This window comes from Lissotriton vulgaris, chromosome 10 (assembly GCF_964263255.1).
Source record: "Lissotriton vulgaris chromosome 10, aLisVul1.2, whole genome shotgun sequence".
Lineage (NCBI taxonomy): Eukaryota > Metazoa > Chordata > Amphibia > Caudata > Salamandridae > Lissotriton > Lissotriton vulgaris.
Genome location: NC_141698.1, coordinates 176,964,348 through 176,981,102, shown reverse-complemented (window position 1 = coordinate 176,981,102; position 16,755 = coordinate 176,964,348). Strand labels below are relative to the sequence as shown.

General features: G+C 42.3%; 1 protein-coding gene across 1 annotated transcript in view; it reads left to right on the top strand.

Annotated features, from left to right (window-relative positions):
• Positions 1-16,755, top strand: part of MYO15A (myosin XVA) — a 1,716,372-nt gene that overhangs the window by 811,460 nt on the left and 888,157 nt on the right. Inside the window, exons 34-36 of the mRNA XM_086939741.1 lie at positions 902-1,093; positions 4,249-4,361; positions 9,513-9,607. Of these exons, the coding sequence (XP_086795867.1) occupies positions 902-1,093; positions 4,249-4,361; positions 9,513-9,607 (400 nt within the window). The remainder of the gene's footprint in view (positions 1-901; positions 1,094-4,248; positions 4,362-9,512; positions 9,608-16,755) is intronic.

Sequence of the window (16,755 nt, the reverse complement as noted above, 5' to 3'; positions counted from 1 at the left end):
ATGAATACTTTATCTTTAAAAGGTAATTGCGCAGGAATTTAATGCAAGTTTGCAGTCGGAGGAGACAGTGGCGGCCTTTGCAGTTACTGTTACTGCGCTACCACCGCGTCACTGAACGCCACAGCATCACTCGGCGCCACCACAGCATCAATCTGTGCAACCATTCAACAACAACTGGTTCAAATATGTTCTCCCAATGTTTCAAGCTTTATTACAAATGTCACAAAAAAATGTTAATATTTCACTTCTGTTCTTGGATTTTCGTCACAATAAAATACACTGAACATAATGTTCACAAATGTTATTTACAAATGTTTAAGCCATTGCCATTATAAATTACAAGAACTTTTATTTAAGTATTAATTATTTAAACAAATTAAAAGCCATTGTTATTTGTAATATCAGTACATCGAAGTCACGTAAATACAACACATATTGCATTACAAATGCTATAGGTGTCACATTTGTGAAAGTTAAAACTATTGGAATTGTAAATGACAAAGCTATTAATTTAGCTATTTTCAAAACCAACACATAAATACAACATTTTTAATTTACAATACCAATAGCTCAGACTTTCCTAATGCGAGACCTATTGCATTGCAAATGCTTGTTTTAATGTTGGTATTACTTCTTTGGCATTGTAAGACTCATCAAAGATTCTCAGATTTCACTGAAGCTAGGATCTTGCTCATTAGGATTGAGTGCTACTTATCAGAATATCACTCAGTGACAGAGATGTCTCAGATGAAGCACCTCAGCAAAGTCACAGATTTAAAGGAGATTCACATTTGGCTTTATGTTTTGACCCTAGAATCACATTTATCATTATTCTGGGTTCCTTAGGCCAAGTCCACTGTAAATTGTCTAGCTGAAAGTTTGTATTTTTTTACTCATTCAGAGGGATCCCTAACGACTGGCGAGGCTGGTCTGTTTCCATGAAGGATGGCAATCAGTGGGCGGAGCTTGCTGGACACGATTACGTCTTGGATTTAATCTCTGACCTGGAGCTTCTGAGGGACTTTCCAAAGCAGAAGTCTTACTTCATTATTGCCTCTGAGGGAACGAGCAAGAATCAAAACAACACCAATGTGTAGGTATACTTACTGTGCACTGCCAGGGTCACAGAATCTGTCAAAAAGTACTGTTGTGTCACATAATCAATAGAACATGGTGCCTTACCATATAGCCGTTCATATCCATCTTAATGCAGATCCCAAAGTGCAAAATGTAAGAAATTATGCAATAGTGAAAATTGCAAAAAGATGTTGCTGTAGAAAATGTTTCGAATTAGATAAGTTGAAGCATGAAATGTGTTGTGAGAGATATTTGTATGCAAACCAGTCTGTTCATCGGAATCTAGGGCATCATGACAATGCTGTGCTTTCGGACCGCCGACCGCTGTTGTGGACGTCCGGAGACTGCCCGACAGACAGTAGACAGTCCAGCTGCCGAATTATGTTGCGACTGCCGTGCTGGCAGTCGGAAAGTGCTCTTCAACACTGCGGCTTGAGCTTAGGCCCTGGAGAAGGGCTGCAGCCCAAGCCGCAGTGTGAAAGAGCACTTTGTGCACATCCATGAACCGTGTGCCATGCAACATGTGGTGCATGGCACACGGTGGATATATGTGTGTGGGGTCACTACATGTGCCCCCAGGGCTACTCTGCAGTGGGCCACGAGGGACAGGGCCCTGTCTAGGGCCCCCAAAGTCCCTATCTGACAGCCTTTTTCCACCGTGAAAAGGCTGTCGGAAAGGGGGAATCGTAATCCCGATGGTGGGGCCTGCCTTGGCTCCTCCTCCTGTCAGGACTACGAATTTAACCGCCGCCCTGTCGGGATCTGGTCTGACTGCTGGTATTGTAATCCTGGGGTCATAATGAAAGGCTGTCTTTTGATGGGATCTCCACCAATGGCCTGTCATTGGCGGTCCTACTGACATCATAATCAGACCCTTAGAGTAAAATGGTAGCTACACAAACCTTACCTTGTAATGGCTTCCTTTCTCTTTCTGCTGTAGCCACAACTGCTAGCACCGGGGGCACATGAAACAACCTCCCACCACACCTTCTAAAAGTGAAACTAATGGTTCCCTTGCTCCGAATGATCATGGTAAAACACCAGGAGAGGATACACTTCTCTTCTTACAGTATACATAACTTAACACACAACACACCCCTTTCAGAAAAGCAACAAGACAAGGGGTGTACAAACAACAACAATCACTAATGTTCCCAGGCACAACCATTACCAAGACACAACAACAAAGCTCAACACACAACAATATGTCAAGTCTAATGGAAACTAAGTGGTATGATAACTGGACATAATGGAGAATGTGTACAGGCCATGATGTGCCTCTAAAAATGGACACTGGCCATAGTGGCAACTGGTCATGATTTGCTTCCTCTGTATACAGGAATATTGAACAAATGAAAATTACCTGGATGTTCTAGTTTGTTATTAATTTTAGATATTTATATAATGTGGACATAGCCGTGAGGGCAGTGAAGTTCTTTACAAAGAGCATGTTGGAGCTACAGTTTGCATGAAGAAATTAACATGGGACTAGGAAAGTGAAACATAGGATTAAAGCAGAGCAATTCAGTTGATCCGGAGAGATGGAAGATTAGACCGGAAAATGGAGAGGTGAATCTTGAGGTCTTTCCCAAACCAAAGGAGGTTTGAGTTCATTCTGAATACATCAGGGATTGACTTTCAAAGTCTGGGGGCAGGCAGGAGAAGGCTTGGTTGGTGGTTTGGATTAACGCTGGCTTTTAGAGGCAGCCAGTGTAGTTGTTGAAGGATAGAGATATATTTTCTGACATTTTGCATTAGAGTCTAGTTGGTCTGTCATGTGTAGAGTTGCTAGTAGCCCGACAAGTAGAGACTTACCTTTATCAATGTGTGAAAGGATGAGGGATTGAATAACAGCCCTGAAATCTGTTAACTTGGCCTAATTGAAACTAGATAACATGAAAATGTACATAATGAATACTTGTTATAATATGCTTATTTGACGTTATGGGAACTGATAATGACCTAATGGTAACTGGCCTTGCCATGTTAACTCCTTATGATATAATTAAGCCAACTGTGTCAGATGCGGTAGTATGTGCTGCCTGTCAATAATGGAAATTGAGTATGATGTGGTAACAGAACATACCGAAACTGGCCATGATATATTTAACCTTCTGAACAAATGAGTGTGTATGTGTCCTTACATTTGTGTTTTATGTTGTGTATTTGATATTCCATGACCTTAACTGTATTGAGCAGCAAGGGACTTTACAAAGTTTTTTTGACACCAGGATTATCTCAAACTTGAATTGCATACGTAGAACAGTGCTCTCTGCAGTGGGCCTGGTTATAAATCTGAATTATGACTAGGAGATGAAGGATAATGGTATAGGATTGTCAAATGTAAAACTCAAAACATGGGTGTATTCCATCAAAGCATCCTTCTACTTCAAAGCCAGCATATCATCTGACTGGAGACAAAGTCCAAAAAAGAAAAAAACAAGACTACAGGCCTTCTCCATCAATGCACCTGGGATCTGGAACACCATTTAAGAATCCATCCGTACTACCACAGCTCTTCTCCAATTTACGGGAGAGCTGAGGACACACCTCTTCAAAGAACACTACATCATATTGCAGTAACAGTCCACCTTTGCTTTTAGAAACCAGCTAATCCACCAATCAGACATTTTTGTGCTTTGCCTTTGACCCTGTTTAGCTCTCTATTGCAATGTGACTAAGTTTGTGCTATAAATACCATATGCATGCATACATACACACATACATACATAAATGCATACATACATACATACCTAAGAAGGAACTCAGATAATCTTTTACTGGACCTTTGTAGGAAATCCTGTGATAAATGTGCAGATTAAATTTTCAGAAATTCGGCTATTCTTTCTTTAAACTTAATTAATAAGACATACTTTAGCTGCACACAGGGGACTCATGGGTTGTATTTATTGGTCACCCGTAATTCCTGCTTCAAAAAAAAAGAAGACCAACAGTAAGACACAAATAATGCTGAATTTGAACTATTGTAGGTTTTGCAATCTGTCTGAAGTGCATTTGAAATTGATTTTTCCACTTTTTTGTGTTTTATTTCGTTACCAAACATGCTCCGTTTTGTGTTGCTAAAGTCTGCATTTTCTTCCTTGAGACTGTATTTTAAATAATTAATCTGTTAGTGTGTAATTTTGCTCTTCATCCTCCTTTCCTTTTCAGTGTTCACGGTAATATCTCTGACACAGACGATGAAGTTCCTCCTCCACCATCAACCAAGGCCCCTCTTTTGCCCCCCACAAATGTGCCGGATTCTGAAGGCTACTTTAGTCATGGTAAGTATGAGCGTAGCAACCCAAAATGGGTCCATACGATATACTCTTTAAACTGGTTTTGGGGTATTTTGCTTAGGAGATACCTGAGCCTGAACCAATATATCCTCGCTGGCATTCCTAGCCCAATTTTATTAAAAGTATTTCAAGTGCCGGATATGTGGCCTATTGTCCCAGAATACACCTGTGTGCCATTATTTTCATAGTTTTTTCTATGTTCTAATGTCATTTTTGTGATTAATGTTTGTGGTGAGAACTTCCTTAGGGGCTGCTTTGAGGCTACCAATATTTCAGGGGATGTTCTTATATACTATGCTGTTCAGATATTTGCAGCTGAGTGTGAAAGAGAATCTAACAGTACATTTTCTTGACATCTGCTTTGTAATTTCTGAGAATATGGAAACACACTTAAGGTAAATAACTGGTCAAGCCCAATGTTTGTCTAAGACAAACTGCTCCTTTCTTTGGTTCTGTAATGCAGATCTCCTATGGACTGCTTGTTGGTTATTCTATACTTATTCCTGCCTTAATGGTGGTGCTGAATTAGAAAGTTGTTTCCCTTTCTGTAGCACGACCTCTGAGACAGGCATATGTGAGATGTCCTACACTAGGACATTTTCAGGCATCATGGTGAATGCAACTTAAAGAAAAAGAGGCATATAGAGGTAGAAGCCTAACCAGCAGCTGGGAACAAAGTATGAGTTGATTTTGAATAACTGACTCTAGTATGGTTAGCAGACCCATTAATTGGCCCTTGTAACATGCAGTTCTGCTTACCACCTTTAATCATATCTTCTAACTTCATTTGTTGCTAACTTGAATCCACCAGAGCTGGATATTTGTTGCATAGTTGGTGAACTTAACTCCTGTGCAAATATCTGGCATTGATGAAGGATAAGTCATTGGAATAAACTAATGAAATATTTCAACATGTGCTTTAGTGTTGTGGCTATGCCTCAGTTAGTGAAAAATAATTAAAGGTAGATCAGCAGTCACTCACACTGTACATCCAATAGTCAGAATGCCTCAGCCATTCTGTACCAAGGGAACCTCTACCTTTCTCAAGCATTGGATCTTTCATAGATTCACTTGCTATAATAATTTCCCGTTGTCGGACTGGGAACCCCTGTTTTTTTTTAACAGCAGTGCATATAACATACCATCAGTACGTACTCAAATTCTATATTCAAACTGTCTTCTATAGTCCATAAACCAGGATTTCAATGGTAGGAATGCGGCTCTGCTCAAATGGAGCTCTTTGTGTTTTTTAGCACATGAATAGTCTTGGAATCCCCATTTTTAACTCAGTAAGCATAGAGAATTTTGGATGGTTATATCTTTTTTTATCCTTGCCCTGTTCTTGTTTAACTTTTTCATCCCAAAAATGCCCAAGAAAGGGTATACCCAGATCACAGAGTTGGCCATATCGTTGTTCTTAGTGTGACCCCTTTCAAAGTGTTTGCAGAGAGTAAAGGCCACAATTTTGTGTGGCATTCTGTCTTTCACAATACTAACTCTAAATGTTCAATCACGAAGGTCGATCAGCAAAGGTGGTGAATCTGAAAAAAATCATTGAAATTCCATAGGTTGTTTGGAAGTATTGGGTCCCTTGCTTCGTCTCCTTCAGGGAAAACTTGTGTTTCCAAATAACTGAGAAATGCTTCCCAAACCAGCTGGTAGTTAGTATACTTTCATTTCTGCCTGGTTGTGGCATTCTTGCTTTTCATTAGCCATTCATACACCCTGCTGCACTGGAAACACCAGTGGAGAGTGTGTGTGCTATCGTATAAAGAGAACATTCAGTCCTCTTGGTATCAGACAGTTGAAAATGTCTCTCTCTCTAGTATTATGGCTGGTTTCGACTAATACAGAGCAACTTGCTGATTCTAACCATTGTCAAGGTTATCACATGAGACTCTCCTACTTAAGCAAGCAACCTTGCTAACCTGGTACTCTCTCCATTTTCACTTTTGTGGCATTGATTTAGGATCCAGCATCGAAGAACAGTCCTGAGGTGTTGGACTCAACTTTGCCATGACAAAATGTAGTGACTCCGTATGCCATTAATTACCTGATGTGTCTTCCCTCTACCAAGGAGAGGTTGGTATTCTGGCATCTTGTCCAGTCTTGCCTTTGGGTGATGTCCTTGTGTTGGCAGCACTTTTAGACTATCCTGCAGCACACCAGACATACAGTGTGTACATCCTACCCTATCTAGCCTGCAGGCACCAGTAAAAGATGTCATATTTCGGGCTGTTCAATCATCCAGCACAGTCTGAGAATATCAGAGCTGACTGAGAAGTTATCCCCAAAATAGAAATCCCAAATCTGACCCCAGAAAGATGTTGAAACTCCTTGAAAGAACATTGAAAAGTATATCGGGAAGGGAGGAACACCAAGATGTGGGTTGGATTTATTTTGGACAAAATAAGTACAGTGAACAAGATATTTTAACAATTTTACTAACAAGGTTGACATGGTGTGTTTGTAAACTATAATATGGTAGTACACAATAGCTGTGGTAATTGGAGAATGTTCTATGAACGTGTGTTATTTATATTTATTTATTTTTTATATTTGTATGGCGCACAGCTACCCAAGAAGGGTTTCCCGGCGCCGATGACAAATCGGACAAAAGCAGGAGAAAATTGATAAGTGAAAGGATTTATTTGTGGAAGAGCCAGGTCTTCAGGTTCTTTCTAAATCTGGCATAGTTGTCTTCCTTGCGAATGTGAAGCGGGAGCTTGTTCCAAAGAGTGGGCCCTAGTACCGAGAATGATCTCCCTCCCATTCTCGCTAGTTTGAATCTCGGGGTTGCAAATAGTGCCGAGGTCTGGGAGCGCAGTTCTCTAGCTGGAAGGTAGGGGGTTGCAAGAGATTGTAAATACTTTGGTGCAGTGCCAGATTTGATCTTGAACATGTAGCTCAGGGCTTTGAACCTAATACGGTTTTCCACCCTGAGCCAATGAAGGTCAATTAGATGTTTAGACACACTAGATTTTTTAGGGATGTTGCAAAGCAGTCTTGCGGCCGCATTTTGGGCAAGTTGCAGGCGTTTGGTGACGGCTTGGTTGGAGCCCAGGTAAAGGATGTTGCCGTAGTCAAGCCGAGATGTTATGAGTGCATTGACTACGGTCTTCTGGGTGGCAAGGGGCAGCATCCATAAGATCTTTCTCAACCATTTCATGATAGTGAAACAAAGGCCTACCACTTTGTTTGCCTGTTGTTTCATTGAGAGGGTGTTATCAATGATAACAACAAGATTTCTCACATGTGTGGCCGGAGAAGGGATGGAGCCGAGTTCGGAAGGCCAGTGAGAAGGATTCCACAGGTCTTTGTTTTTCCCAAGAAGAAGGACCTCGGTCTTGTGTTAGTGGTCCTGACCAAGGTTATACAGTAAATCTGTATTTTAACCGAAACATGCTGATCTCTTTCCAGCAAATCACAGCATTTAGTAATCATCCATCACAACTGTACAGAAACCCCTGCACTGCAATTTAAACCCTTTGAGTACCTGCAAATTAATTCCAACACCAAACGGTTTAAATACTTCAGGTTCTTGTGAGTTTACCACTCCCCAAAAAAGTCCCTCAACCCTTTTCAACTTAGAGCAACACATGATAACAGTTTTGAAACACGCCTTTATGCCAGGGCTGTATGGATTTTTTCCACCGTTGGATATGTGCTACGTTTGTGGAGTCTTCACCCACACATTGTTAATTAAAAAAAAACCCTCACTTTACAGAGGATCACAAATTTGACAAAGCTTTTTAAAAACCTCAGCGGAAGCAAAGCCCCAATTTGCAGACCCATATTACTTTATGTGGTACCCTTTTATTTATGGGGTGATAATTATTCTAACAGTTAAATTGTGCTCCAAGAATGAGAGAATTGGGTGCCATCGCAACCAGTACATTTGTATTGCCACTTGTTCTCATTTATCCCAAAGTTGATTGAATGACAGCTCAATACTGAACCTGATTCTCAGTCAAACTGAAAGCTGCCTTCACCTAGCAAGAACCAGAAGTTTGTCCAAAGGAAATGCAGCATTAGATGAAAGACTGTCGGCTCTACTTGAACAGTCAGATTTTATTTGGAGATAATGCTTGTTGGGTCAAAGGACCCCTCACTTCTCTCTTTCTAAAGGCCAAATTCCATGTGACCGCATTCTCTTACAATCCATGCATGTGAAAAGTTGGTCACCAGTTTGATCACACATTCACAAAGAAAGTGTTTCACCACCTGGCTGCAAGGCGTTCTGTTCTCCCAGTCTTTCTTCATCGTCAGAAATGTGCCTTGGTCCAAGGAATGGTGATATCACGCCTGAACAACATGTCAGCTCATACAGAGAACTCTCTATAAAGATGTCTGCCAAACTAAAAGGTTGCAAATCCATGGATTTTATTTTGTGTTTAGTATAAGCCACAAGAAGCATTTGACTCCTCACAGATTACACTGTGCCTCTTCCAACAGCTGATCACAGTTCAAACCCATGTGCATAGTCCACTGATCTCCATATGGCCACACCCCTGGTTACAAAATAAAAGTCTTTCAGCCCTACCCAACTTAAAAGTGCCCGAGTCATCTTTCTTAAAGCAACAGGCCTTTCGTTCACCCATGTTCAAACAATTTGGCAGTAGGTCTCTTCATTTATAGGCAGCTACCTATTGGATTGCCCACCACTTTCCTGACTCTCAGATACTCACCAAAATCCAAAAGAGGTCTGAGACTTCGCTTCTTCCAGTCAGTCTATGGCCATGTGATAGCAAACTAGGTCAATGAGAAGGAATCCTGTCCTTCAAGACTGTTCTTATTTATTGCTAGCACTGCCACATTTTGGGTCAAACACCTAAAACCATACAGCTTTGGCTCATCATTTGAGACTTCACCAGCTAAACTTGTAGCTTCACATGGAAGAACCCACGGTTCTTTCTTTAGGTGCTCAGTGGTGCCTCCTGACTACACAGTGTCATCATATTTTGCAATGCTCCGTGTAATCCTCCTTGTATACCCTTGCTCAGAACACTCTAGGTGGCAGAAATGCAAAAAGGATTGCTTCAAAAAAGTCTTAATAAATAAATATTAAAAAGCAAGACCTATACTATGCTGGGCTGCCATCTGTAACTTAAAGTTAGTCTCATTTCATTTCCTCAGCAGATTCTGATACCTTCAGCGAGCCCCCGTCCCAAAAGGGCATGGATCGCTACCTGGACAGCTTGTTTGATCCAGTATTATCATATGGCAATGGGGTAAGAATTCTTGTCCGTGTCTTTCTCATAAACAACATTTTATGTTGATGCCTTTTGTCAATGTTTTCTTGTCTGGTCTCTGTATGCACAGAGATGATTATGGCTGGTGTTTGTTGTGCTGTGCATGGTGCCTGCCAATACTTAGGAGAAGCCTTTGTAGTTACAGTGAAAACAAATTTGGAATCTCAATGAATGAGCTCCTTAAAGGTTACAGGCAGAGTCAATGGAGTTGTGAGTAATACAGAGCCTGCGTGCAATGATTGACATTCACATCTCACGCTTGCGTAATCTCCTGAAATGAGGATTTAACATAGTGACTTTAGCACAAATTTTCCCCTCATTGCAAATGTTGTATAGTTTTGTACTGTATACTTACAAGATCCATACTTCCAACTCTGCACCTGGAATCTTATTGCAAAGATCTGCATTTCTTTCCTGGGGAAATGTATTGTCAATAGAAAGTGTTGACATATAGGTCAGCCAAAGTTAGGGTAGTAGGCTATGTACATGTAAGGTGCAGGGAGTATTCAAATTGACCACAGCTTAGATGGCTGGCTTGATTGAGAAACTCTGACATTTTGACCTTCTTCAAATATATAACATTCTAAGGCAAGCAAGCAATGGACCTCTATGTGGAGGAGCTGATCAAGACAAGATTGCAACCCAAGAGGCTATCTTGCTTCTTCTCCGTTGAAAGAGCGCATAGAGTACCTGGTGGAAAACCGAAACCAGGGGCTGCCCCGAGGCCAGTATTGGCCAGACTATTTAACTTCCGTGACAGGGACGCGATCCTACAAACGGCAAGAATCTCCCCACCGATCCGAGTACATAACTCTACGATCGCCTTTTTTCCCGACTACACGGCTGAGGTATCCTGCTGGAGAAGAAGCTTCATGGAAATCAAAAAGGTATTGAAATCGCACGTACTACCCTACTCCATGTTATTCCCAGCGAGGCTCAGGGTAGTAGCCGAGGGGAAAACATGGTTCTTTGACTCACCAGAAGCGGCCTTTGATTGGCTAGAGGGTTGGAGACGAGTAGAGGGCCCCGTCGTGGAAACAAAAACCATCCGCGACTGAAGGAGGATGAACACCCCGACTCCCAGACGTCAAGACAGGAGGATCTGGACCGCTCACCGAGCACGAGAAGTGGAGGAAACGAACAAGGGCCAGATTCCTGAGTACCCGGCTTCCGAGAACTTAACTGTTACTATGGATAATAAGGTCGAGCCGCATATGAACACTGGACTGAAGCGGGCCTCGGAGGGCAGGAAGGGCTACTGCTCGCACGAGACTTTCACCCCGGCAAGCAAGTAATATGGTTTGGGGATGGGAGAAGCACTCTGCTAAGTTGGGGTGGTGGGCGGTTATATGTCCGTTAAGCAGGGAGGCAGGGAGGGGGGTTGGGACAAGGGGGGAACTTAATGTTGTTTTGTTCAATTGGTTTACAGCAACTCGCGACAGTATAGACACAATACGTAGGTGGATAATGGGTGGGTACACTAGTGTTCCAACACAGAAGCAATTCCTCAACCCTCAACAACTTACACATGGCACTAGATTCGCAACTTAACCATACTTGTACACTGACACAAGAGAAACCGGTGGCCACTCTGTGGATAATAACATGGAATGTAAGGGGACTAGACGATAAAGTAAAGAGAGGCCTAGTGTTACAGGCCTTAAAACGGCATGGCCCAGCAATAGTACTTCTGCAAGAGACGCATCTCACCGGGAAAGCATGTAAGGCTCTGGATAGATGGGGATACAAAATGGTGGCACATTCTGAATTCTCTACGGGTTCAAGAGGAACGGGTATCCTTGTAAAGAAAACCTCCCCACTCATAATACTACAGAATAAGATAGATGACCAGGGACACTTCGCAGCGATACAAGGGCAGTGGGAGGGCAGACTTTTGAATATAGTATCGGTTTATATACCCCCGGCGCTCCAGCCAGTGGCACTGCCTGCATTGGGAGACTTCATTCTAGACCTACCAGAAGGTGATCGTATTATAGGAGGGGATTTCAACATAACAATGGACACGATGGTAGATAGGTTCTCTGCTCGACCTCAGGCGTCTGGACCTTCCCGGATCCAGGGCTTCTTAGAAGCCATGGGATTGATAGATGTCTGGAGAACCATACACCCAGCAGCCTGCCAATACACATACCACTCTGCAGTACACAATAGTCTGTCACAAATAGATTATTTCCTGATGTTGGGCGCTAGTCTATACAGCGTAGAAGGGATAGACATAAAACCCAGGGGCATCTCGGATCACTCCCCAGTAATACTGACACTCTCATGCCGAGAGAACTCTCGTAAGAGGCTATATCCTATCTACCCTAATTATCTTAAGATTCCCAGCATTAGGAAGGACCTTAAAAACACTACCAAACATTATTTTGAGGAGAACACAGACTCAGTAGACTCGTCGTCCATAGTATGGGAAGCATACAAGACAGTCCTTAGGGGACAAGCAATAGCCTCTATCACCGGGCATAAACGGAAGCAACAGAGAGAATTAGCTGAATTGGAACTAAAGCTGCAAGAAGCGAACAGGGCACACATGACAGACCCTACTCCAGAAACGACACACACCCTACATATACACAAGCAACGGTACAAGGATCAACTAAATCACCGAACGGTCGGGAACATTACAGCGACAAAACATAAAATATACGATATAGGAGACAAGGCAGGCAAATTTCTAGCTTGGCTAGACAAAATAGGGGAGGGCTCCAGGGGTATACAGCAGTTGCGGACGCAGGAGGGAACACTCTAAAAAACACCTGGCAGAAATATTAGACACACTAGCGGAGTACTTTAGGGAGGTCTACACGTCAAACCAGAATTTGACGGAGGCTGAAACGATGGAATCACTTAGCCACATTGAAATGAAGACACTTACACCTGAGGCGGCCTCAGAATTAGAGGCAGACTTAACACAGGACGAAATTCAAACAGCAATCTGTTCAATCCAGTCAGGTAAAGCACTGGACCCCAATGGGATTCCAATAGAATGGTACAAGATTATAACAGAGAATATAAGTGCGCCCCTATTGGCAATGTATAACGATAGTTTGAAAAATGCGGAACTCCCACTGGATCAACGAATCGCGACAATAGTGTCAATTTCAAAGCCAGGTAAACCCCGACAGAACGCACCTCATACCGTCCGATATCGTTACTGAATGTAGAAGCCAAGATCTTGGCTAAGCTGTTAGCAAACAGATTAATGTACCATCTCCTACAGTTGATTCACCCGGACCAGTCGGGTTTCCTGCCAAACAGGAACACAGCCCTAAATATCAGGCGTGTGCATGGAGTGCTCGCACAGGCTCCGAACTTGTCGGAACCGGCAGTGATACTATCGTTAGATGCGAGAATGGCATTTGACATGATAGAGTGGCAATACCTGTTTGCTGTCCTGGTTCACAGGGGTTTTGGCCCAAAATTTAGAGCGTGGGTCCAACTATTGTACTCAGCTCCTTTGGCTCAAGTTACGGCCAACGGACATATATCCCACACGATACGACTAACGAGAGGAACGCGCCAGGGATGCCCCCCTGTCGCCGTTGCTGTTTGCAATGGCAATAGAACCGCTGGCAACGTTAATTAGGACAACCCCGTTGTTGAAAGGTATTAACTGGGGGGAGGGATGGGAAGACCAGTACACAGTCAAAATATCGAGTATGAAAAATCGATGTACCAAAATATCGTGTCAGTAATTTCGAAGGTGCAGAATATCGAAGACAAGAATATCGTTGGACAGAATATCGACCCTAAGGTAAGTAATATCGAAATACTTAATATCGATGTAAGTAATATCGAAGTTAGTAATATCGATAGCATATATATCGATGTTACTAATTTCGATTACACTAATATCGATATTTGTATTATTTCTGTTGTATTTAATTATGTATGTGTTATATGTTTTACTTAAGTAATTAAAATAATTAATATTATATGTGTATTACATATATATATTAATACATTTATTTATAAGTAAATTATATGTTTTAGTACCGGAGCGGGTTGTGGGTTTATAGGAGAATAGGGTGGGAAGTAATTTAATTATGTTAAATTGATTATTAATTAGTAGGATTTATTAATAAATTGTAATTAATTGGTAATTATTTTTAATTAATTGGAATATAATTTTAATTAATTGATTAATTGATAAATATGTTCTGTAGCGGGTTATGGGTTTATAGGGAAATAGGGTGGGAAGTAATATAAATATGTTAAATTAATAATAATTAGTAGTTAATATTAATTAATTATAAATAATTGGTAATTATATTTAATTAATTGGTAAATCATTTTAATTAATTGATAAATATGTTCTATAGCGGGTTGTGGGTTTATAGGGGAATAGGGTGGGTAGTAATTTAAATATGTTAAATTAAAAAATAATTAGTAGTTATTAAATAATTTTAAATAATTGGTAAATAAATTTAATTAATGGTTATCTCATTATAAATAATTGATTAATTGATATATATGTTCTGTAGCGGGTTGTGGGTTTATAGGGGAATAGGGTGGGAAGTTATTTAATTATGTATAATTAATTAATAATTAGTAGGAATTATAAATTCATTTTAAATAATTGGTAAATAATTTTAATTAATTGTTAATTCATTTTAATTGATTGGTAAATAATTTTAATTAATTCATATATAGATAGATGTGTTCTGTTGTGGGTAGTGGGTTTATAGGGGAATATGGTGGGAAGTAATGTAAATGTAATTAAGTAATATATTTTTTTTAAATGATTGTTTTGTAAATAATATAATTGTTAAATAATTATTAATTGTTAATTAAATATTATTATTTTTTTTTTTAACTTTATTTTTGTTGCAGGTACGAGACACATATTTTCTCCGTCCGTGGGCTGCATTCCCAAACTATCAATCGTGTACTAATCTAGAATACAGTTGTAGACACGGCCCATCAGCCCACATCCCGGAGGCCGGGCGGCGCAGCTGTAGTCAATCAACCGAACCTTAAATAGTCAGCAGCAGTGCGGGTCATCCATGTCAAGTCGATATCCTGCATTTTTCATACGAAAACATCCCCCCCCCCATCCCCCCAACTATAGTCATTGTGACTGAATAACAAACCCCAACAAGCTCATTGCCACATCAGTTCCTCGTATCCCCCAACATTCGGTGCAACTTCCCTATGGTCACAGAATCGCCCTCGACCTCCTCCCCCATCCCAGCACTTCCCCCCAGAACAGTACCTTTCCAGTCTTTTCTTTCAAAAATTTCTCCTCGGTAGTACATACCTCCCCGCTCATGTCTTTGCAGTTCCAAATTAGATCCCCACTCCCATTTGTAGGTCCCCCATGTTTGACCTGGCGTACCTCACTGTCCTCCCTCCAAACCATGGTAGTGTCTCCATTTCGCCCAGACCCTCCGAAACTTTTTAGGGCATCCCCTCGCCTTATACGTCACCCTTTCTGCAGCCATGTAGAGATCTAGGCCCCTTCTCCATTCCTCCATGTCTGGTGTCTCCGCGGCCCCCCAATATTTTGCGATGTCCCTCTTGGCCACCACTAGCGCCAGTACTAAAAATATGAGTTGGTAGCGTGGTAAGTCCACTTCGTTTGTCATGCCCAACAACGCCAGTTTCGGGTCCTGCTCTAACTCTATCCCCAGGACTTCCCCCAGTTCCGTAAAAATGTGTGTCCAGTATATGCGTATTTTATCGCACGACCATATTGTGTGGTAGAAGTCACCTGGGTGTTGTTGACATCTGAGACACCGGGGGTCCGTTATTTTTCCCGTTTTGAGGAGACGTACCCTATCAAAGTAAGTCCTGTGTAGCTGAATGAGCCTCAACCGTGACTTAATCGCCACCTCACGTGGGTGCATCAAGACTATCTCCCAGTCCAAATCCTCCATCGCGCCTACGTCCACCTCCCATAGTCTCCTAAGTTTCGTTAAGTCCCCCAGCATAGTGTTAGTCAGTGTCTTGTATGTGAGCGAGACCGCCTGATGCGTTATCTGTTCCTGCAGAAGCCTACCTTCTAGTGGGGCGTATTCTGGCAAATCCGTGAGAGAGATGTTTTGGGCTCTCCACGCATGCGCCAATTGTGTGTGCTTGAAAAGTTGAGAGCGGTGTAGTCCATAGTCCATTTGTAGCCTGTCGAACGACTTCAATTCCCCCCTATATATGACATCGCCAATATGTGAAATACCTATGTCGTCCCATCTTTGGAAACCTTACAGCTTTTTGAGTTCTGTGAGCCAATGGCAGTGCCACAACGGCGTCTGTCTAGTTGGTCTCCCCTTCCACCCCATCCGTTTTGTCGCTCGCGTCCACACCCATAGTGTGAGCTGTGTCGCCAGTAGGAGCGACCTCCTTATCCTACCCCCGTAGAGATAGTGGTATACATTGTGAGGTGACAGCTTTTGCCATTCCAGTGCGTACGTCGGGTGGTCAGCCGGGGCATGGATCCACTCGTTTATTGGCGTTAGGTGTTCCGCCCAATAGTACGCCTCTAGGTTAGGCAGGGAAATCCCCCCACTGTATTGGTGTCGCTGGAGCGTCTGAAGTGCAATACGCGGTTGTTTCCGAGCCACAGAAAGGAGCGCAGGTCCGCGTGTACCTTGGGTAGCGTGGCGGCCGGGAGCGGGTAGTATTCGTTTTGGAGGGCATAAAGGAACTTGGGAGGGTAATCATTTTGTACATCGCAGCCCTTCCTAACAGGGTGAGCGGCAGTTGTCTCCATCTATTCATGTCCACTACCGCCTCGGCCATGACTCGCTCTACATTTCTGTTGAACGAGAGCGCCCTGTCTAATGTAACATAGACCCCCAGATATTGAAACCCCTCTGTAGTGGTGAGCAGTTGGTCAGGTAGGGCCCCCCACCTATCCGCTCCTTGCGGGTCATAGAGTATTGATTTGTTCCAATTGATGGTATGACCCGCTCTGGCGCCAAAGCCCTCCAATACCCTGAATAACTCTGGGACCAAAACCTGCGGTTCCGTTATGTAGAGCAGCACGTCGTCTGCATACAGCGAGATTTTTTCCTGTGTTTCCCAGGATGTCTCCCCAGAGAAGCCGTGGATACCGGGGTTTTGTCTAATCCTGGAGGCCAGGACCTCGATTGTGAGCGTGAATAGTA